Source organism: Zootoca vivipara, chromosome 3, assembly GCF_965207765.1.
Source record: "Zootoca vivipara chromosome 3, rZooViv2.hap1.1, whole genome shotgun sequence".
Classification (NCBI taxonomy): domain Eukaryota; kingdom Metazoa; phylum Chordata; class Lepidosauria; order Squamata; family Lacertidae; genus Zootoca; species Zootoca vivipara.
Window position 1 is genome coordinate 2315479 of NC_142586.1, and position 24522 is coordinate 2340000.

General features: G+C 39.3%; 1 protein-coding gene across 5 annotated transcripts in view; it reads left to right on the plus strand.

Moving 5' to 3' along the window:
* The window catches only part of EHBP1 (EH domain binding protein 1), a 282002-nt gene that overhangs the window by 162316 nt on the left and 95164 nt on the right, over positions 1-24522 (plus strand). For all 5 annotated transcript variants that reach the window (XM_035110449.3, XM_035110450.3, XM_088665495.1 and 2 more), the window contains 4 exons: positions 5883-6061; positions 6714-6762; positions 14308-15207; positions 19379-19522. In XM_035110449.3, the coding sequence (XP_034966340.3) occupies positions 5883-6061; positions 6714-6762; positions 14308-15207; positions 19379-19522 (1272 nt within the window). The remainder of the gene's footprint in view (positions 1-5882; positions 6062-6713; positions 6763-14307; positions 15208-19378; positions 19523-24522) is intronic.

Here is a 24522-nt window from a genome sequence, read left to right on the forward strand (position 1 = left end):
TCAACTACGGCAGACCAACACGGCTACCTACCTGTAACTCAAAATTATACATAACGCACTATATGTTCATAAAGTAACATTTACAAAGGGGAGATTGTGCCATTGGGCAACCAGAAATGTTTGTACCAGTTGAATGATATCCTTAGAATACAGTCCACAGTCTTTCAGCCATCAAATGCATGGGGAAACAGGAATATTTTAAAGATTCTTCTGAAAGTTAATATGAAACAAACAGATGTACCTCTCCAGGGAGAGAAATCCACAAAAAGACCCGGCCATGGGTCAGTACCTGAAAGCAGGCCTGTGCAAGGGGGGCAGCCGGGTACACTTGCCCTGAGCCTTAGAGAACTAAGCTGGTTAGAGGCCCCCACCAGGGGAGAGAAAAATTCAGAGTAATTCAGCTGCTCTTTGCAACAGCCAAGTCCTGCAAGTTAATTGACTCCCTCCATTAAATGAATGGTCCACATTTTCTCAAGCCAATAAACAGGTGTTGAGATTTGCCCAGCTGTCCCCTCTGTGGTTGTAGTGTTGCAAGTCTATTCTCTCCCCCCAACCTTAGAATAATATTAAGAATAACATGAAACAATATGAACAGCCAATAATTGGTATTGGTCACCAGATACAAAGCAAAATACTGTAATGATGTGCATAAGGCAGAAAATAATAGCACGACAAGGGGTTTTTACTTTACCATTTAGCAACACTACTCCCCCCCCAAAAAAACCCACCAAAAAACCAACATTGCCAAGTGGAGGTCGGGGCCTGCCCGGGGGGGTGGCACAGAACGCAGCACGGCCTTTAATTTATGTAGGCCCCTGCACGGCAAGGGGGTTTTACTTTACCATTTAGCAACACTACCCCCCAAAAAAATCCACAAGACAAAAATAAATACCATCCTTCAAAACGTCATGAGATACACCGGTCATGGGGGGGGGCAGGGACAAACTGAATAGCTCAAGGATCGGGACACATGGGGCCAGTCACAGGATTTAGCCACAACAACGCACCACACCCACAAACCCCACCTCTGCCACAAGATCCTGTAAAACAGGAGGCCAAGGCTCCATTTTACAGACTAGGCCTCAGCTCTACAGCCCTTTAAATACTATCCCAAATGGAGCCCTGGGTGGGAGGTGGGGGGAGGGGGAGCCCAAATAGGTCATGGGCTGACGTAGGGTGGGGGGTAGATAACCCACAGCAACGCACTTGGGGGCCCGGCAAGGGGTTTTTACTTTACAATTTAGCACCACTACCCCCCAAAAATCCACAAGACAAAAATAAATATGTCTTATTTTATGGGTATGTCTTATTTTAGGAGAAACAACTGATTGTAAGCCTCTGTGTCTTTTTTTAAAAAACAACCATTCACTTTCTCTCCCCAGTTTAAGTCCTCAGATATTTGCAGTACACACACCCCACCCCATTTACAATCCCCTACCTTCCCCTTGCTACTTCCTGGGTTTTTTTTATGGAGCTGAACAACTCAGGTGCTTCAGAATGCGCCTTCTGTTGCCAGGCCCTTACAGGGCCCGGGCCAGGTAGATAATGTGGCCCTGCTTTTAACCCTTTTGTTACTTTTTTAATTTTACTGATTGTGAATATGCTGACTGAGGCCCCCTTTAGATTCGGAGGCCCGCGCCAATAATAATAATAATAATAATTTATTATTTATACCCCGCCCATCTGGCCAGGTCTCCCCAGCCACTCTGGGCGGCTTCCAACAGAAAGATAAAACACAATAATCTATTAAACATTAAAAGCCTCCCTGAACAGGGCTGCCTTCAGATGTCTTCTAAAAGTCTGGTAGTTGTTTTCCTTTTTGACATCTGTTGGGAGGGCGTTCCACAGGGCAGGCGCCACCACCGAGAAGGCCCTCTGCCTAGTTCCCTGCAACTTGGCTTCTCGCAACGAGGGAACTGCCAGAAGGCCCTCGGTGCTGGACCTCAGTGTCCCATATGACCCACCTCCTTCTGTCTGGGCCTGTCTGTTGCTATGGGGCTTCGCTATTTGACCCCACCCCCCACCCCCGGGGTGGGATTCTTTAAGTAGTTCTCTGGGTCCCAGGGCACATCATCACCCCCGATCCTTAATCTAAATATATAGAAATGTTCACGATGCGTGTTCAGGGGCCAATGTATGGAGATACAGGGGGGAGGGGACAACAGAGGGCTCAGACAAAAGTAAATACTGGGAAATGGAACCCAGATACTGACAGCTCCTTCTCCAAGGATGGGGGCCAATGTAGGAAGATGCCAGGGGTAGGGGCCAACACTCCCCAGGAACAACAGAGGGTTCAGACAAAAATGCATGCTGGGAAATAGAACCCAGAACCTAACAGTTCCTTTTCGAGGGTGGGGGCCAAGGTATAGAGATACAGGGGGGAGGGGCCAACACTCCCCAGGGACAACAGAGGGAAGGGTATCCTACGGAAACACAGGGATGAGCCGGGGTGGAGGGAGGAGGGGCAGGATACGTCATGGATCGTGACAGGGGGGAGGGATCACAGGAAAGAACCACAGCAACGTGTGGCCGGGTCAGCTAGTTTTAAATAGATGTTGAGGGTTTCCAACTCACAAATCAGGAGTGTGGCAGTTGTAAAGCATTGAACTGAGGGACATGTATCACTGTTGAAGTAATACATACTACGATTAAATCCAGTGTCTAAAATTTCCTAAAAATTAGTGGTTCCACCACTGGCTTGTAGATTGCCCTCAAGGGAATGCAGGTTTCAAGAGAAAAAATATTTTCTACCTCTATGCTAACCTTTCTTATAGTATGTATAGCCTTTCTGCTATACATTCCAGAGGGATGTGCACTGTTGGCTGGGTTTCTTGTGCAATTTTTGCAAGCATGTTCAGGAGTGGAAAAACTTTACATTCTCATTTTAATTGCCCTCACTTGCCTCCAGTGATATCGCATAGCCAAATATGATTGTGTGTGTTTTTGCTTTGTTTTTCAATTGTGTGATATCGTGCCAGATGAAATATCATTACATTCCCTAATTGTGTGGGATCATCCATTTGACTAAACTGGAATCACAATAATGAATCAACACCTGGGAACAACAGCACAGAACAGAATTAGGGAAAAGTGAAAATCCACACAGTGGTTTTGATATTTATACTGCATCAATAATTACAGCTTTTCATCCATATATAGTCTTCATAAAATTGACCAGCAAATCCATACTTCAGTTGGGCAAGATCTTTTTAATTCAAGGTTATTTACACCTCAGTCTAATCCATCACATGGCCATTGTATTGTAATCAATGGGATTTATACAGTATGTTTAGAAGCGAACTGCTGATCTCATCAGTTTGTATAAGGTTTACTTTACTTGAATCTCTGGTTGGGCTGTGACCAAAAGTGTGTTTCATTGGCTAGTGTGCTTCATATTTATATTAAATTTTTATATGTATATTAAATATATTAAATATTTATATTAAATTTTGACCTGGACTCTACTGGTTCAGAATCCCTGCTCAGCTTCAAAAAGTTCTGGGTGGCATTGGGTCAGTCATTTGCTCATAGCCCAACCTTTTTCACAGTGATCTTTTGAAGATAGAGAAGGGTGGGGGAATAGCTGTCAACCCTCCCTTTTTTTGCGGGAAACTCCCTTATTCCAGCGCCGTTTCCTGCTGCTATTCTGGATTGTTAGATATACTGTAGACTGTCCCCGGGACAGGTGAGGCTGCTGATCCCTTATTTTCAAATCTGAAAGTTGACAGCTATGGTGGGGGGTATGTACACCATCTTAAGATTTTGAAGGGCAAGTGGAGATAAAAATGTAATAGATTCTGGGTGGTATTCAAGTAATCTATTCCGTTAGCACAAAGATTTCTACTTGCACAATGGGACTTGCCCCACTCTCCTCCCCCTGTGCATGCTCCACACCCTCCCCAAATCTGCTCTAGGGACGCAGGTGGCGCTGTGGTCTAAACCACTGAGCCTCTTGGGTTTGCCGATCAGAAGGTCGGCAGTTCAAATCCCCGTGACTGGGTGAGCTCCCATTGCTCTGTCCCAGCTCCTGTCAACCTAGCAGTTTGAAAGCATACCAGCGCGAGTAGATAAATAGGTACCGCTGTGATGGGAAGGTAAATGGCATTTCAATGCTCTCTGGTTTCCATTACGGTGTCTTGTTGCGCCAGATGCGGTTTAGTCATGCTGGCCATATGACCTGGAAAACTGTCTGTGGACAAACGCCGGCTCCCTCGACCTGAAAGCAAGATGAGCGCTACAACCCCATAGTCGCCTTTGACTGGACTTAACCATCCAGAGGTCCTTTACCTTTACCCAGAGGGTTGGGGGAACCCCTAGATTGAAGGGGTGTGCAGGAGGAGGAAAGAGGGGCAGTGTTTTGTTGTGTATGCAGAAACTCTTGCATTGAAGGAACTTTCCCTTAGCGCTATGTTGGATTTCACCTAAAGTATTTCTGGCATTAACACTTTCCATTGCTCTTTACTTGCTTGTGAATGTTTGCAAATGTTTTTAATCTACAGTTTGTCTGTCACCAGAGAAACCTTTTTACTCTTCTTTCAGTTTTACCTGTTACTTGCACTTATCACTACTGTAGGCATAGATCCAAGCAGTGACAACATACCATTTTTTCCAAGTTATTTGGCATTGTATGTCTGTGCTGCTGAAGGGTATATGAATTAGATAATATCATTCTGCTTATCTGTGAATTTGTTTATTTAATCACAGCTTATTAGTCTAACAGTCAATAAAAATGATAAATTACCTTTGTGGTATTTCTGTTACAATGACTGTAAGCAGCTTTCCCCCATGAGCACTAAAAGCATAAATCAGTTGACAGTTGACAGTTTTAATTGCTTAGCACTGGCATGCTTTAGTCAAGGGAGGGCATCGTTGGTCTTTCAAAGTTAGGCATGCTGGTTAGGATGATTTCTTTGTAAATGTGTGCTATTGAGAAGTACTAACAACTTTTGTTAACCTCTGAATTTGACAACTCTTGTGTACTTGGCATTCTTGCTGTACACTTATTACACTTATGGAATACTATGGTTTCTCTTCAGATCGTATGAATCTATCTTACAGAATTCCACACACACACCTCCCCCCAAGCTAAATGATCACATTAAGGTTCATGAACGAATGCCTTCCTTTTGTCAAACTAGTTCTTGAGAGGTTTGCATATATATTCCAGTTGAACAGTCCTGCACATTTAAATGTGGATAAGAAATATTTTAAAGCTTTTTTAAAAAAACTGACAAATATTTTATGTGAAAGCTTGGGGGGGAATTGCCTTTCAGATACAGAAAACTGAAGGAATACATGCCAATGTCTTAAAATAAAATTGTTTACTAACATATTCCACTTTAAGTCCCTATAAATATTTGCCATCATACAGCAACTCACAGTCTGAATTTGATGTTTTATTCCAGAAATCTCAGGAAATCTCAACTTGTGGTCAACTTTGACTCTAATATGTTTTGCTTTTGGATAATCGAAGTGCTGACTGTCTTCATTAAATGTGAAATGTCTTTATGAGGATGTTTTTACAAGACTGAATTTTGAATATCTTCTGTAAGAATGCGTGACATAACTACATACTATGCAACAATGTGCCTTAAGTCTTTAAGCACTTGACGGTAGTATTTCTCTCAGTATAGTTGGCCTGTACTTTTTTGTAAGGTTCGAATCCTGTATAGCACATCCTTCAGAGACGAATGCCAAAGGCTAAGTCTGTAAATGATGACTTGAGATTTGTGTCTTTTTTCCAAGTTACAATGATTGTAAACTGACAGCTTTGAAGGACCTAAACTGACATCAAAGGATGCAGATTGTCTAGGCAGGTCAATTAATGATTTCTCATTTTCCATTACATTATATAATGTTAGCGTTTTTCCTGCTTTTTTCAGCCAAGCCCAAAAGCAAGTCCTGTTTTGGGGAGGAAGACAAATGCTAGTCAGTCACTGCTTGCTTGGTGCAAAGAAGTTACAAAAAACTATAGGGGAGTGAAAATCACCAATTTCACTACATCCTGGCGAAATGGATTATCCTTTTGTGCAATATTACACCACTTTAGGCCTGACCTAATGTAAGTAGAAGCATTTTGTCTTTGTGTTTGAAGTTTTTTCTTACTGTGGTGAAATCAACATAGCAAAAATAAATGCAACTGTAATTTCCTGGATTATGTCTCTGTTTCATTTCTATTTCAGTTTTTTAAAAATGCTATCCTGCAGGGTGCAGCAGAAATGTACAATTGTCCATACCTTATGGCGTTTCTGACACTTTCCCCAAAACCGTTCCTATTTCTCTTTCACTTGATTTTGGTGTGGATGTTTTTCTTTCTAATCTTATACAAAGAACTGACTTGAAGATTATTATGAAAATTGTGTTGGTGTTGAAATGAGATGAGACAAATAAGCCTGTAGCTTTATTGTACTGACAACGAAGGATTACCTCATAGAATATTTGGTTGTCAAAGCTAGCCTCAAGTCTCTGCCTTAACTTCTCTTTTTAGATGGAAAGCTTCAGGCAATGAAACATGCAATCTCTATATTTATATTTATGTATTTATTCTTTTAATTTTCCACACTATTAGTTTTGCTGATTGGTTTGCAGTGAAATTGCTAGTTACTGTTTGATGCTGTTTTATGTTGAATTCTTTTTTTAAGATAGTGGTTTGTTTTAAAACTGCTGCTTTTATCAAGTACTTTACATACCTACTGTGCCATTTCCCCCCTCAGCGACTACAAATCTCTGAATCCTCAAGATATTAAAGAGAACAACAAAAAGGTAAGAAGTGCTAGAGGGAAGGGAGAAAATAGATATAGCTACAATTTTGGATCACGGAAGGTTTTTATTAATTTTGTGGATGTGAGGTTGTTTGGTAAGGTCATAACTGTACCTCACAGAAGGTTTTGAGCCTCCTGTGATTCAAATTGGATGAATTATTGAGTCTAGTTTGTCATAGTTTTAAACATTCATGACAAATGTCATGATGGCATTAGGGTTTCATGTTTATATGGGCCTACAGAGAGAGAGAGAGAGAGAGAGAGAGAGAGAGAGAGAGAGAGAGAGAGAGAGAAGGAAGAGCGGTAGGTCTCTTGTGATCATTCTATTTTTTGTAATAATTTAATTTAAATTACAAAATATCATTGTTCAGTAATTATCTTGCTTCAAGGCTTGCTTGGTCACTACTTTAATATGAACGCTCTCATTGGTATAGTTATAATAAGCACTGTTTTGACTATGGCTTTTATTATACGAAAGAGAAATGGAGATAACACTTCACATAGGCTTTTATCCAGCGCAGTCAATTAAACTAGCGGTAAGGTGCATTGAGTTTTTATATTATGCAGAGTATTAAACAATGTTTTTGGTTGGTAACAAGATATATTTTTTAAAAGAATGCAAAAATATTAATGAAGTACTGTCTGATAGTGCTCTGGGTCCAGGTTTATAATCCTCAGTAATATTAGGTAATCTAATACCCTTTTGATGTAAAGGTTATAAAGGAACATTCTGAATTGAGTTCAATGATTTGAGACTCAGTCTAAGAATCACAAGGAGACATTTTGGTACTTAACACTGCTTGCTACAAAAGTATTTTACTGTAGTTACAAATTTTAATTTCCATAAGATTCTAGGCCATTGGCCCTAGAGGGATCTATTTAAAAATTGCTCATTTTCCACTTGATTCGCCTGCAACAAAACTACCGTAAGTGCAAATCAGCTCAGTTTGTTTTATTAGCTGTTTTTTCATCTAGGCAATGTGATTTTATACTTCTAACTGATCATTTTTAAATTAGCTTACAAAATTCAGGATGATGTGTAGGAAAATTAAATACCCTCCTTAAAATGCCACCTTTTTCTGTATGGAGTAGAATTACATAATTCATTCAGGAAATCCAAACATATGTTTCATATGGGAAATGTGTATGATGAATGATTGATTGATAGAATAATGAAGTTACATGAAAACTATAGTATATGTAATTTTCCAGTATTATAAAGGAGTGAACTTTAAGTGCATGTTCATGCTCTTCGAACACAGAAGAGTCATCAAAAACACACAGGTGATTTCTGACTAAAGTCATTGAAATTATTTAAGTTCATTAATTCATTGTATCTACTCTGAGTACGACTAACATTGACTATCACCCCATTCTATCATTTCAGTAGCTACTGTTTGTTGGAAGAAATTAATGAGAGATTTTTGAACTAGAAGTCGATGCATTGCCATCTTTTTCAGCATTATGTGTTAAGCTGTATGATGACCTAAGAGGATTATCTGTGACATCACACTGATTTCTGTTGCAGTGTGTTTTAACATCAAAATCCTATGATTGTACAAGCTAATCAAACATGACTGAGGTCCTTTGAGTATAAGAGCTAATCAAACATGATTATAAGCCACAGTAAATAGTAGTTTGATTTTTGAACAAATGGTGTTAAATGTACAAATCAATTAGGTAATTCTCATTTATAAAAATTATGAATAGGAAGTGGAGAGTCATTTTAACAGAAAACGTATTAGCCCATTTGTATAATGTTAACTCGGTCTCTTTATTAAAGAAGCAATTGTTGATGCCATGCTGTGGTGTTTTTTCATTCTTTCATCACTTTGCAACTCTGCCTGACAGCAACACTGAGTATCTCAGTTGCTTCCTGCAGATTTATTTCCTAAGCTCTCACAGTTCTGCCTGATAACCCTGCATGCCCTTGATTGGAATGAGCACAGCCCTGGGAACAATTGCCAAGTATAAATTCCATGCAGATGTATAACACATTTGACAATGAATGACTCCTCCTGACCAATTAATGAATAAATAACACCCTTTTTTGTCCCTCTCTGTTCTGTCCTGCAAATTGACAGAGGAAAGGAAAAATACATTGAGGACTCTGGCTTTAGCTGTAAGCATTAACGTTCAGAAACGCAACTGTGTTAGAGGAGACTTTGCCTGTCAATTATATTTTTTCCTAAACAGGTAACTTTGATGTGAGTCATTTTATACAATTACGTATCATGGCATCACAAAAGCGTGTCACCAGTGTCCTCTAAGACCTTTTCCTACACTAAGGCTGCAGTCCTATTCATGCCTTCCAGGAAGTAAGCCTCACTGAGGGATTTACGGTACTTCTGAGAAGGCAAGCATAGGATTGCCTGTGTAAAAGCAGGACTGAAAGGATGTGGGACATACCGGTACTTACCTCTGACATCTGACCTTGACCAATATGGCAATGTGTTAAATAATAGATATGTTTAGAATAGTGCCTCTGGTGATCTTGCTGATGAGCTGCAATTGACACCTGAAGTCGCCTAGTGCAAGAATGCTGTTTCTGTCTTTTAAAAGCCTTCATTAGGAAATATTTATGGTGCAAAATCCATTTCAAAGATTTGATGTGCAGACTGTTAGAAAATGTTGGAAAATATACAAATTTAATGAATTAAGAAGAAGAAGTTGGTCCCCCAAAGTGAACTTAAAAGTCAGAATGCCTTAAAAAAAGTCAGAATGCCTTAAAAAAACCCTAATCATTTGTCCTTATTTAGCATAGACATGTATTATAATAGGATACTGACATAGTTATTTCTATACATTGCACCATTCACAGTGCTTATATGCTGGGAGATAAATATGTTAGATATAAATTAAAGGGCTTCAGTTAAAGACTTCATAATTTTACTTAGAAATCTGGGAAGAATTAAAAATATACCATAGATTCAGCTACTTCTAATCAGTTTAGTTCATTTTGGCTTTACTGAATAGTTCATATTATATATAATATTTCCTAGGTTGAAAATTTGTTTCCTTCTTATGAATACATATATAAATATTACAACATATTTGAATATATACCAAAATTATGTAATCGGATTTAGCAAATCCTGATCCAGCAAAACAGATCTATGGCCTGGAAGTGAATGTTTCCTCTGAGCTGACAGAAACTGCTATACCATAACTATCATTGGGAACTATGTATGCTCATAGTCCTCTGGGCTGAGATCTTGTTTTGTAACAGAACAAAACTGAGGCTTCATCCACACTTCCTTTTGTGCTACACATTCTAGACACAGGTCCAGGTTTTCTAGATCTGTGTCTGAGCTGGGATTTCTTTTGTCCCGCTACTTTCCCTGGGAAAACCCATAGTTTACCACTGAATCAGAACAAATGGCAATCCATGGAAAACCCAGTCCCTGTCTCTCCCCCCCCCCATTCAGCAGTAAACAGCAGGGTTTCCTGGGGAAAGCTGTGGGACAAAAAAACCCAAACATGCTCAGACACAGACCTAGAAATCCTGGACCTGAGAGTTTATCAACAAAATAGCCTACCTGCATCCTGTAACCTAGATTACCTTGGGCTAGTCACACTTCTTTGAAGTCTCTCAGCGCCATTCACCTCACAGAGTGTTTGTTGTGGGGGAGGAAGGGAAAGGAGAATGTTAGCTGCTTTGAGACTCCTTCGGGTAGTGATAAAGTGGGATGTCAAATCCAAACTCTTCTTCTTCTTCCCAAAGGCCATGTTTTTTTAAAATGGTATTTAAGGGAGCCACCACTAAAAAGTCCCTGTTCCATATGCCCTTTTACACTCAGGCATCTGAAAGGGATATGTTAGCTCACTTAACATAGAAGCGATAAAGTGCAGCTGTCTTTATATGTTCCTGGGTTTTTCTATAGCTGTATTTATCTTCTCTGTTAGTAATTGTTTAAAACATATATATACCATTGTTCAGCCCCAAAAGGGCTCCAAATGGCTTACAAATATCAGAAATAAAATTATGTCTACCATCAAGCAATAACAACTATGAAACTTTATTTACCGGACGTAGCTATTAGACAACCTGTCGAGATGATATCAAGATGATATACATTAAACATATCGATTAAACCTTCACTGAGTTTTACAATGTCTCATTTTCAGGATTTATAACCTATCTTATCACTGTGAAATCTCACAGCAGTTAAAACTGTGGTTACTCAGAGTAGAACCTTTGCAATCAATGCACCTAGCTTAATCATGTTCATCAATTTCAGTGGGTCTATTCTGAGTACAATGTATTTGAATAAATAAATAGGAAAAACAATAGCAAAATTCCACAGAGTAACAAGAAACAGCAGATATAGAAAAGCAGCCAGTTCCCACTAAAAAGGAGAGATGCAAATAGTTTAAAAACAAACCAAACAGATGCTACTGAAAGCTCAAGAGCGCAAGGTAGCCTTTGCCTGGCAGGTTAAAGATAGTAACAAAGGTACCAGGCGAACATATGTTAGGAATTAGTTTGGCAGTTTTGGTGCTACCACTGACAAGGCCTCTTTCTGGTAGCAGCCTAGCCTTAGAAGCCATGGCAACTAGAGAAGGGCCTTCCATAAAGTTTTTAACAAGTGAGCCATCCACTTGCAAGAGGCTGTCCTTCAGATACGCCGGGCCCACAGCATTTAGGGCTTTAAAGGTCAAGACTAGCAACTTGAATTGAGCCCAGAAGCAAACTGGTAGTCAATAAAACTATTTCAGTCCTGTCCTTACAATGTTTTTGGCAGCCAGTTTCAGACAACACCATGGCCGCCACATTTTGAAGCAACGGCAGTTTCTACAACTAAACTTCAAGGGCAGCCTCAAGACCAAAATGTTACAGAAATCGAGCTTAGATGTTGCCAGGGTGGCTGGGGAAACCCAGCCAGATGGGCAGGGTTTAAATAATAATAAAATTATTATTAGTATTAGTATTTAGAACTCCCTGGCCAGGCCATCTTTCAAAGAAGAAGGGATGCAATTGGTGCACCAGCCAAAGCTGATAAAAGGCACCGTAATCTACTGAAGTTAATTGAGTATCCAGCCAGATCCAGCAGGAAAGTTCAACCAAGCAGCACCCTCAGGCTGTGAACCTGAATTTAAGGGTGTGTTTTGTGCATAGTATATAATTATGCACATATTACATTTAGATATCTCAACTAAAGAATCACCTTCTAAAAGAGGATAACCTATTTTAACAACACAATCTGAAACATTCTGGACAATAACTTATAACAATATTTTCACAAACAGATATTGTCCTTGCAACTCACACATTCTTCACCTCCTGAAGTGAGTACAAACAACACCAGAGTTTTCAAAAGTGCCTTCAAGGAATTCAGATTAAAGACAAATTTCTCTCTCTCCCACTTTTGATTATGATTCTAACTTGTTCTCTTAACAATTTAGGTAACACAGTTTGCATTTTACCCCTCTAAACAATTGTCCCATCTTTTCTATTAAAAGTGAGATCAGTGAGTGGAAATTAATTGGGTGTGTTTTTTTAAAAGTGCCTATAGATTAAAATAATGTCCATAGTACCTTTTTAAAAAGCCTTCCTTGAAATACAATACTATTTCTTCAAGACCTATGTAGGATAGTAATAATTAATTGTAAATTGAGAAACAGCTGTGATTCTCCAAAACTGGAAAAACCTGATGCATGTGCATTCTTTGAAAGGCTAGTAGAAGAGGTAGCCGCCCATGCTTTACTTAGCAGTTTGCTAGAAGTTAAATGATGAGTAACTGCTTGCAAAGTCAGACATTGGTTTGATTTGTGATAAATAGATAGATGGATAGATGAAATAGAGTGAAACAGCACAGAGTGGCAGAATGTTGTTATCTGATTACACTTTCAGACCAATCCAGATTTTCATAGGTGGTAGAAAAATGATCACCAATGATAAATACGTACCAAAATGGACTTGTGTAGTATTTCTTTATATTTTTCTTTGTTATTTGACTTCCTTATCTTTAAAAGTGATCTGCATGCTCTCTCTCTTTTTCTTGCTGCTATAAGACTGTAGGCAATATTTAAAGGGCAGTTGTTTTTGTGTAGAACTCTGCCTCTATTATTATTGCTACCCAAATGCTTATTGTTATGGTGGGTGGCAGGGGTGTGAAGCTGATGCTTGCATACTTTGGAAGAGTGTCTCTGTGCACAGAGAAACAAATTGTGCCACCATGTAGGATTTCATCAGTGAGGGATGAACCAGTCAGAGTCAAGGGTAGAAAGCTAGTTATGTAATTATCAACAACTGGAACCTACATTTTCTTCTTTTCCTATTCCCACCACACACACAGCTGCCACTTTTCTACTGTCTCTATTAAAGTGAAAGACTGCAAGCAGGTACTGTGTTTGTTTGTTTTTAAACTTCACACAACACTTATAAAATGATAGGTATACAACAACAACAACAACAACAACAACAACAACAACAACAACAACAACAATATAGTTACTTTGTATTTACTGCAAGAGTATCCCTTAAAGTGCAGCTTTTTCCTATTCTCATATCTGGGGAAAAGTAAGTGGAGTGTGCTAAACCTTCTCTCTGTCCCTGTGACTCTCAGCCATTATGAAGGGAGCCTGTTCTTATCTGCACAGATCTTATTTCTTTATCTGCATTGCCCCATCCTATATTATGTATCCTCGTTGCACTAGACTAGGGTTGCCATATTTCAAAGAGTGGCAAAGTTGTTGAGCCCGGACAATACCCCGGATATGTCTGGGAAATTCCATACATATTGCAGGGTGTGATAGTATATGCGTGTGATTACAGAGAGAGAAAGAAATTGTTAAGATTAAAAGTGTGTAGGCCAAATTAAAAATACCTCATCTTTGTTTTGTGATTGTCTCCCAGAGATGAGCTGATCACCTGGATCCTTAGGCCCAGTTCACACAAACAAGCGAGATGGTTAACCATTAAAAAAAAAAAAGCTGCACTTAGCTTGCAGATGAAGGCACACATAATTGAATGTACCTTCATACAAAACTGTCCCTGCACACAGAGCAGTTAATGTCATCAAGACATACCGCCCCCCCCCCGTCATGTCTGTTCCCACCCCTTATTTCTTACTATCATTGTTACTATTTTAGAATAGTGGTACGGTAAACAACTTTATATTATAAATATATAATAGTAATAATACTTTATTAACAGCACAACGGCACTTCTTTCCATTTCAACGGATCTCTGACCATATTTTATTTGAAGCCTATGTGAAATTTCAATGTTGATTTCAATTGTGCTGAACATGATCTCAAAAGAAACTCAATTCAGAATCATATGTGTTTCCCAACACTATTGTATGCTTCTTTTCAGTGTGTAGAAGTAGAGTTGTAAGGAACCCCAGTGGTAATCTAGTTCAATCCCCTGCAATGCAGGAATCTCAGCTAAAGCATCCATGACAGATGACCATCCAATATTTATTTATTTTATATTAAATGTTTGTGATCCTTTTACGATTGTACAATGAAAACATTGACTTGAAAACATTGACTTGTCTTGTACAATGAAAACATTGACTTTGTTTCTGTTTATTTTAAGGCTTATGATGGATTTGCCAGTTTAGGAATATCCCGGCTGCTAGAACCTTCTGACATGGTTTTGTTAGCAATTCCTGACAAACTGACTGTTATGACCTATCTATATCAAATCCGGGCACATTTCAGTGGGCAAGAGCTAAATGTGGTTCAGATCGAAGAGAACAGTAGCAAAAGCACATACAAAGTGGGCAACTATGAAACAGACCCAAACAGTTCTGTTGATCAGGAAAAGTTTTATGCAGAACTAAATGACCTGAAACGGGAACCAGAACTGCAGGAGCCTGAAGGGAGTTTGGCTGACACTGTTTTTCAGGGTGACTCTGTATTTATAAATGAGAGTGGAACTGGCAAGTCAGAAAGTGAGTGTCAGACACCAGACAAGCATCTAAGCCTAAATGTGGCTCCCCATTCCTCTAACAGGACTAAAAGTGACACAGATCAACAAAAACAACAACAAAGCTTAGGAAGGACTTCTGGACTTGAGGAAACTGTGAAAAGCAGCAGAACACAAGCACAGCCCTTATTGGGAAGGAGAAAACTACTAAAAGCAGACACTTTGGATTTGAGTGATTTGGCACAAGTTAGTGATCCAAAAAGGGATGCTTTTCCAGAAACTTTATGTGATGGGACTGACAAAAAAGAACAACAAAATTCTGACATCACCATTAATTTCTCAGAACTAGAAAAACATGAACATCCAGATGTCAGCGAGAGAAGGAAATTGCGTTCTGAATTACATGTTGAAAAACCAGAAGTGGAAGATAAACCTGGACATTCCCACAGTAGGGATGCAGATGTTGATAAAAAATGTAATGCCTCTCAGAGGCAAATGGAGACTGACTCTGAATTTGAGACCAAAACAGCTATAACTCCAACAGATCTGACTGCAAAAACTGCACAGGTAAGGAAACAGGAAAAAATTGCAGAATAGTGCAGTGTAACTTCTCTACAAGTTGAACATGCAATGCTATGTTTCATCATGTTAACTTTAAAGCACAGCTTATTTTTTATTGTATGGCTCAAGAAATATATAACTACAGGTAGATAATTTTGAAAACACATTGCATTGGAAGTAACTTCTATCATCCTTTTTCCATGCCGTTGATCCTTTCTGTTTGAATGTTCTGTCTGTCTCCTCTTTCAGGAAATCATTTTGTATAATAAGCTTACTCAAATAGTCTGGGTTTTACATGTTTTTCTTATGGAATGAGGAGTTATTTAATGTACATAATATTTAGCATCTGTATGATGAATCATTGAAGTTCTTAATCTATGCCATTTCAGTAGTAACCACTGCATATGGCAAGCCACTTTCCCCCATCCCCGTGCAGCAGGTGGGTGGCTAAGGCTGGGACGGTGGTGACTTGCATGGGACCATATAGTAGGTTTATGGCTGAACTAAAATTTCATTTTGCAGCCATCCATACTTATCACCTGCATACAATACCAGCACTTTAATCCCTATAAAATAATGCTACATTGCTGGAATAAAATCACTTACCATTCCTAATAGAATAATGTTAAAATTGCTAAGACCATTGATTGACTCAGGCAGAAATAGCAGGCATGTTTTAGAAAATTATATTGAGCAATGACATGGGATGCTAACCTGATCATATGATTGTGGATCAGAAACCGGTTATTTCTAATTCCAGCTCTCATGGGAACACTGTGCAGATTCCATGTTGTCACTTTTTTGTACCACTAAAAATTATTACACTTAAAATATCTTTCAAATGTTGTTACAATCTAATTAATGACAACTAGGAAAGCACATCAAAGGTTTATGCTTGGGATAGGAAAATACCCCAGATATGTCAGTTTTATATGACACTGGTAGTTGCTTGGGGTTGAAAACTACCCCATGAACTATCTGTGTCAATTTGATAGTTTTCTCAAGTGAGGATAAAATAGAAACTTAGCATCACCACCATTTGCCACTTTTCCCACTGAAAGCTTGACATGGCATTACATTTGTGGGGCTGAACTGAAGTTATGCAACACTGAAGGACAAACCACACACTCATAAGAAAGAGAAAAAACAACACTGATGATCCAGTCTTAAGTAAACATGTTGTCTTCAGCAGGTAGTCCCAGAATTACTGAGTTAAGCATCTTCTTTCCCCGCATTTTGTAAGACACTCACATTCCACCAGTCTTCACTACCACATTACACATGTTCTTGATTAGGCATCCCCAAACTGCAGCTCTCCAGATGTTTTGGCCTACAACTCCCATGATCCCTAGCTAACAGGACCAGTGGTTGGGAAAGATGGGAATTGTAGTCCAAAACATCTGGAGGGCCGAAGTTTGGGCATGCCTGGGCAAGAGCTATAAAAATCCAGAGCAGGACTAAAGCAACATAACAGTTTAAACAGCCCAGGCAAATAAAATACCCAATTTGATGCAGAAAATAATGCATTGGCTTCACCAGTCCTACCTCCTTCAGGAAGGTGTTCCATAGTTAGAGTGCCACCATAGGGTTTAAAACCAGCAGCTAGAACTGGGTTTTGAAGCAAATAAGCAGCCAGTTTATTTATTTATTTCCAAATGGGTGTAAGATGAACCCACCTGGCTTTGAACTAGTTAACATTCTGGCAGCCTAATTATACAATAATTGAAACTTCCTGGTAATCTTCAAGGGCAACCTCACATGTAACATATTACAATAATCCAACCAGGAGATGCATATTGGGAGCCACTTTTCCATCAGATTTACTGGAATGATGAGAGATACTGTGCAGTTGCTCAAATATTCAGTATGAGTAATAATGCTGTTTCAGTAATGTTTGCATATTATTATTATTTTAAATAAATCCATGCTTTAAAAGGATGATTTAGAAGGGTTCCAGGCCAGCAAATCTCTGCCCACTTCTTGCTATGGATACTGTAAGCATAAGTAGAAACCCCTACATAAAAGCCATGAACATTTCTTCTTTTTTTGCCTAGGAGAACTAATTGTAAATTTAGTAACTAGTTGTAGATTTAGCAGCATCAATTGTGTGTACATGCTGTTTGTTGTCTTGTTTCTGTGCTGGTAGGACAGACATTGTTCCACTGTACTTTATAGTTAGACACCTGCTCTTTTAATATGTGTCTTAAAAAAGGAAATGAATAATAGTGGGGAAAGGGGGCATATTTCCTTCCAAATGACCTGCAATCTATCCTTGACACTCAGCCTCACACATTAAAAATACTTTTAAATATGAACATTCTAAATGTTTTACTGCTGTGAGTTCATCCCTTAAAAAATGGGACAGGCACTGCTGGACCATTCTATTTTGATTGGGGCAAAGGGGCATTTCTGGGCACAGTTTTGAATGAAAGGGTTGGGGTATTGATATGATGAGCATGAAGGGGAGGAGAGCCATACAGCACCAGTATGATCAGAAGGGAACACCAGGGGTGAAGCGACAGGCTGGCCCAAAGGTGCTTCCTTCTCTAGGCCGTGGCTCAGCCTGCCATTTGGTGCAGTGTTCTTCAACCAGTGGTACCTCACAGTATGTCAGATAGTATAAGTATCACCAGTTGAAATATACTGCTTTAGTTGTTTGCTTGCCTCAAAAGCCACGGCTAAAAGAACATGCATTTCTCCCCCTATAGCAGCAGTGGCGAACCTATGGCACGTGTGCCAGAGTGGGCACATGGAGCCCTCACTGCTGGCACACATGCCATCAGCCCATCTGCGCTGTTGTTTTGTTGTTGTTTTTCATTTGTGCTCCTGCTCCTCCCCACGCTACTGCGTACATCCACTGTGTACAGCCGGCAATTGGTCTGTTTTTCAATTGGCTGCGGCAGTGGCTGTTTCTGATTGGGCGTAACAGTGTTTGTTATTTGACCCTCATGATTCTTTTTCTGCACTTTTTCAGTGCTGCATGGTAGTTCCCAACTCCCCTCTCCAAGCCAAGCCTTCGCCTATTCCCTTCCGCCCGCCCCACCCAGCTCCAATCCTCCGCAGGCCCCTTGCCTCTTATGGGCCTGACTTGCCTGGGCTAGGAGGGCACCTGCACCCGCCACCTCCCTGTGCACCTGGCCCAACCCAGCCTCACCCCTTTGCCGTTGCGACGTTGGCGGAGGGAGGAAGATGCAGAAGACCATGCTGGGATCGCGGGCAGGGAGCAGGCAGCCAGCCAGCCATGGCTGTTGGGCTGGCTGGCTGGGGTGGGGGCTCTCCCTCTCCTCCTGGCCGCCGCTCACCTGGCCTTAGGGCTGCTCCGCCCTCCCCATCGCAGGAGCCCGAGAGCGAGCTAGCCGGGAAGCACGCCCAGCGGGAGGAGGGAAGAGGGAGGGGAGGGAGAAGGCGAAAACCGCAGCGATTTTTCTGTTCTGTCTCTTCCCAAAAAAGATCAAAAACTTTGGGCACTTTGCGATAAATAAGTGGGTTTTGGTTTGCAGTTTGGGCACTCGGTCTCTAAACGGTTCGCCACCACTGTCCTATAGTATGGTTACACTTAGCATTGCATCGTGAAGGTCTCTCTTAGAGTACAAGGTGTGTGTCACATCAGGAGTCTCAAGTTAGTTTGACTGGATCCACATTGGTTCTCTGCTTGACATATGCTTTTGACTGCAAATATTCTGCTTCACTTCCTTCCATGGTCTTAAGTGATACTGTTGCATGCTTGCTATACAGTATTCCCTTGAGGGCCACACCTGTGTAGACATCGCTTATTGGCAGCACAGTATAGCATCACTTTGGCCCCATTCACACATTATGGTAAACCACAATTAAATAGCTTGCTGTGAACAATGCTTTGCAGAAGCAACAAATGATACTTGCTGATTTAGCAGTACTTTCAAACCTAGAATTTGTGCTTTGTTTCGCTCCAAGGTACCAAGACTGAACTTTGGCTTCACATTGTGCTCTGAGTAAAACAAACCATGATCCCCACTGAGATAGTGTGATTTGCTGCTCCTGCTCATACAAAGGGCAGAATGAAACAGGAGACATTTACCATGGTTTACTGTGATGTGCAAATTGGTTTACTGTGACATGCAAATGCAAGTATTGTGAGTATTGTGCATATAGGATAATTGGGGGCTTATTTCTCATTCATTTTTATTTTATATTTAAGCAACGGATATTATCAAGACAAGAAGAATTAAAAGAACGGGCAAGAGTTCTGCTTGAACAAGCAAGAAGAGATGCAGCTTTAAAGGCAGGAAACAGGCAGCTCTCCAGTTCAACTATTTCAGGCCGCTCTAAGCAACCAAATGATGTAAGGAATATTGGCCATCATGGCTGTTAACAGATTATATATATAGTTTTCCTTTTCTGCCTTTTTTATTTGGTTAGTGAACTAAATTAACTGTTACTGGACATAACACTAAAGCATAGTAATATGTGGAGATGGCAGCAGGGTATTATTTATGGGTGATTTTGCCTATCCTACAAGTGCTGAGCGTTCATCTCCTCCAACCAAGAGCTGATTATTTTCCTACTGACTGAGGCCAATGAAAGATCGAAAGTCCGTTGAAAGCAGTGCTCTTTGAGTGCTAGCCGGTTTAAGATATTAGTCAGATGAAAGGCAAAGTTATCTGTCATGTTACAGTGTTGCACCCAGTACTGTTTCTCACAGTGACCCTCCTTTTATCATCAGAATGAATTATTCTCATTGCACTGGAAAGCATAGCTAAGCAAACCTGGGTCCAATGGGGAGGCAGCTGCAGTTGCCTATTGCTCCACCAATAACCTCAATGGTGACCTGGAGGGGACTGCAATCTCTGGAGATGAAAGCTAATTAAATTTTTATGCAATCCTTTCCAAAGCTGAGGTTGCCTGTTGTGTCACATTATGTGCTGTAATTTTGCAATTCTAACCATTTGCACATGAGAAACTGTGCTAGCACTGCAGTGCTCATTTTGCTAATGACTGCAGTATGGCCAAAATCTTTCAAGCCTTTCAATAAAGCCTTGATTTGTATTTGCAAGTGTAAATTGCCTTACCCCAATCTTACCTGATTTTACTTTTTACTTTACTCATATTTACACATGTGTAATTGTTTTACATTTTACATGCTAACCTGTCCAGGCTTCGTAGTGAATAGCTTTTATCCACAGGGGAAAAAATCAATGCAATTGGTCAATGATTTCTCTATGCATCTAGCTTTGAATTCCATTAAGGTGACCTGACTGAATGTTGTATTTACATTTCAGATTATCATCAAGTTGTTTTTTATTGTTGAAGTTTAACCTTAAACCATAATAGGAAATTGTATTTAACTGTAATTTGAATTCTTCATGGCATAGAATAATTTTTAAAGAGCAAAACTAAGCACTCCTCATATCAATCTTATATTTTTCATTAACATTATAGGACAATGTACCTACGGTAGCTACAATATGTTAAGTACTACACACAACTCTGCCACTGATAGCAGAATTGTGGCCTTGTAACAGAAGCTTTTGACACAGCTTTTTCTTATGTCAGGATTATATTCTATAGTTTTCAAGAAAACCTGTTCACTACTTTCAATAAGGATGTTTGTCAGTTAGGTTTGGAGAGTTACCAAATTAAACTGTGGCATTGCTGCTTTGCCTTGCTTCACCCAGCACACTGGGCATGGCATTCCTCATATATTTCTTATGCTCTCTACACTTGTTAAGGAAATATTGCTCAGTTAATGTTAGGAATCCTAATTTTGCAAAGATGGGAGGCAGTCACTTTCAGTGGCACCTATCTGGTGGTCTTGCAGCATCATTATGTGTGGGGTATAGTAATATCAAAATAAAATAGAGCAATGAGCTTCAGGGAACCCTGTGAGGAAGCCCTTCTATCTGCTGTGAATTCCTGCTCACTACATAGGAGTCTCTGGCCTATTCTGTATGGTGCACACTCCATTGCATTGGGTTTTGCATTGGATTTTTGCTGAACCTCTTGGGCCTAGCTATTGTCCTTACACAAAGTGTGTACCCTAGGACATACCTAACAGCCCTGTGTAACCACATATTGGAGAGGAAGAGCCATAGTGATGTACAAGCTGCCTTTCAGGGAAGCTCAGCTACCTTTAGTAGTGTTCGTATTGTGGAATCCCAATGAGCCTCTGCAAAATCTTAAGCCTTCCTGGAACTTCCTTGAAACCCTGTGAATAAGAGGGACAGACTAGTTTTAAAATTTCAGCTTAATCCCCATTTCCTCAATTTCAGCTCATTATTTAAAACAAGATATTTTACATGTTTATATTACTAGCCTGTCTGTGTGTGTAAAAAAAAAGGTAAGTGTTAAAATGTTGGGACTACACAGTCCTGCTAACAATAAGCAAAAAAGGGTGTAGATTTTCACACAAAAAAACAGCTACTTATAGACATGGAAATACTGCTTGAGATAATTTGGAGCAAGATTTATGCTGAAAAGATATCAGTTAGATACATTTATTTATATTACTGTCCTGCTCCAACGACTTGTTTTAGCTGTAACTAATGCATACTTAATACGTACTTTGTATTCTGTATGTATTCTATCTGTTTTGCCTATTACATATCATTTTCATGTGTAGGAGATACTTTAATAGGGAAGTGGAAACTTTTAAACATGCAAACTGACCCATATGAAACAAAAATAATTTGTGGCAATCTTAATAAATCATCAGACAAGCAGTTCCATAGAAAGAGAATGCTTCACCTGATTATTTTTTGGGGGGGGAGGAGATAATATTTTGGCATTAATTAAAACTACAAAGGAGCTTTTCCAGTGTCTGTTAAAAATTGTCATATATTAACTATATTGGTTATTGATCCCATCCAATATTAGTCCCACTACCACCATCACTATGATACAACAAAATATACAGATATTTGGAGGGCTGCTGGTACATTACCAAAAGGCATACGTCACAGGATGAACAAGTTGAAAGTTGCATTTGACAGAGAGCTGGTAAGCTTCATTTGAAGTTGTTATAAGTAAAATTGTATCTAAATTTTGTGCAACAGAACATACTGTTGCACTGCAGTTCGCTACAGCTTTCCTCAAAAGAAAGGCTATCTCTCCCTATCCAGAAGGTAACAGCACCTTTGTCTAACTGTCTAAAGAGGCACTACCAAGTTTCCAAATTATTTGGATTTACATTATCAGTAAATTGCTTATGAGAAATGAGAGAATCAAGAGAATAAGGCTGGCTGCTATCAATTAAACATACAACCGGTCCCTTTTTAAATATATTGAAGGGTGGGACTTTATAGAAGGCAACCTTGCCCTTTGATGATAATTGGAAAATATTGATTTGGGGAAGGGGGGACTAATCTGTCATGCTGATAATTGTGACCAGATTTAGATATGATCATCAGATTGCCATTAGATTACAAAAGAAACCGTTACTATCTAATTGTTAAAAAGATTGAACATTATTTTGATAATCCCTGAGTGTTGGTATCTTATTCACTGTTGGCCATATTTGTCTTCCATCTATGCCTCTAAAAAAGCTGTCAAATGTGGTTTAAGCTGATAAGGGTATTCACAATAATATTTAAATATCATGAATATGAATTTTTATAGCTATTTTAAACTGCATATGTTGTCTTAACTGACAGAAAATACAAAACATTTCTAAAAAGCAAACTTGTTCATCTTCTGAGGATCTGTGTAGTCTGATCCAGTTTTAATTCACACTAATATTATATTTTTATGGAGGAACTTTATCTTCTTTTAAGGTTTAAAATGTTTTGAAGGCATACCTACTATGTTTTTGTAGTAACTGGGTTTTTTGTAGTAACTGAAGAGGGAGGAAGAAATGCATTGCTTCAGAGCAAAAAATTTGGCATGCACCACACACAAAAATAATACATTGCCTTTTGCTGTATATTGTTAGAATTTAGAATCAGATATATTTAATGAGCTCTTTTGCTTTCATAACAAGTAACAAATAAACATAATCTTATGATGTAAATATTATTTGTGGTGCAGAATAGATCAGTTTGGGGTTTAAATAAAGTGGCTAATTCCACCACAAGTTATTTTTAACACTTGTGAAGGATGTGGCCTGGGGGACATCACTTAAGTTTCAACAGAAACCTATTTGGTCTTTTATTTGGTCTTTTAACTTGCATGCTGTATGGCCTGTATTAAACAATAATGAAACAATACTGTTAAACAATACTGACCTATCAAACAATATTGAAAATTCCCTGTCAAAATTTAGCAACATGTTTCTAGGCCATGTGAAGAAGCACTAGCCTTTTTTCAAGAACCCAAATATTTTCTTGTTTGCCCATAAAGACCAGCAGTGAAGTGATCTCTATTTCAGAGAGATCATTTCTGTACAAAGCCAAGACTTTTTCTTAGCACCAGGGATGCCTTTTTTATGCAGCTGCTAATGACCATAAATGTTTTTGTGTGGCTGTTTTCAATTCATCCCAGGATGATATCAACATTACTTAGAGCCGTATGTTTCATTGCCTATTCTGTTATTTCTCAGCATGCACGAGGGTAGAGTTAAAATCTTTATTCATTTCATTTTAAAATGTTTCTTTTGTTCTCCTTATCATGTTTCTGGCTTTCCCAAGGATATATGCCTTGAACGAAAAGTCACATGTGCATTACTAATTGTGTGCCATTGTATTTACAGTTCCTAGTGGTGGCACTGTGAAGCTACTAATTCTTTTGCTTCACTTGATGTAAACTAATCTGAGCTTCTTTGATAGCAGTGAAACAGTATTAATTGTTTTGTACATTTCTTGGTCACTCTACTTAGGTGGTCTTCATAATCTATTAGAACTTTCAGCCAGATTTTTGTAATGTCATGCCTCCAGCGGAGATTAAATTGGTAATTAATGAACAGTCTTTGGCAATGTAAACCACATACCGTTAATTTTCCCCTCTCCCCCCCCTCAACCCCGAATTTTTTAGAAGTTGTCGTCTCTGTCAGAAAGCATTGTGCCACCTTGCTACAGCCCCTTGGCATCAAACCACAACGGCTTGATTTTTGCAGCCATTAGTAGATCAGAGCAGTAATTTCACAGTATTTTGGTCAGGGTAATTATAGTACCAAGTACTTAGTAGAGTTGGGAATTTCACACAAGAAGTCCAGAAATACCAGGTGAGCTTCCTTGTGTTCACTGGGTCGTTATGATTAGTTTAATTGGGCTTTGTTTGATTTTAGCCGCAGGGATTCTTTGTGCCAAGGCAGTGCAGTGACTTTCCACTTTAGGGTTTCTGACAGGAACCAGGGCAAAAATGAACCCTTTGAAGTAGGACTCTTCAAAACAGCAACTTTTTAAAAATGGG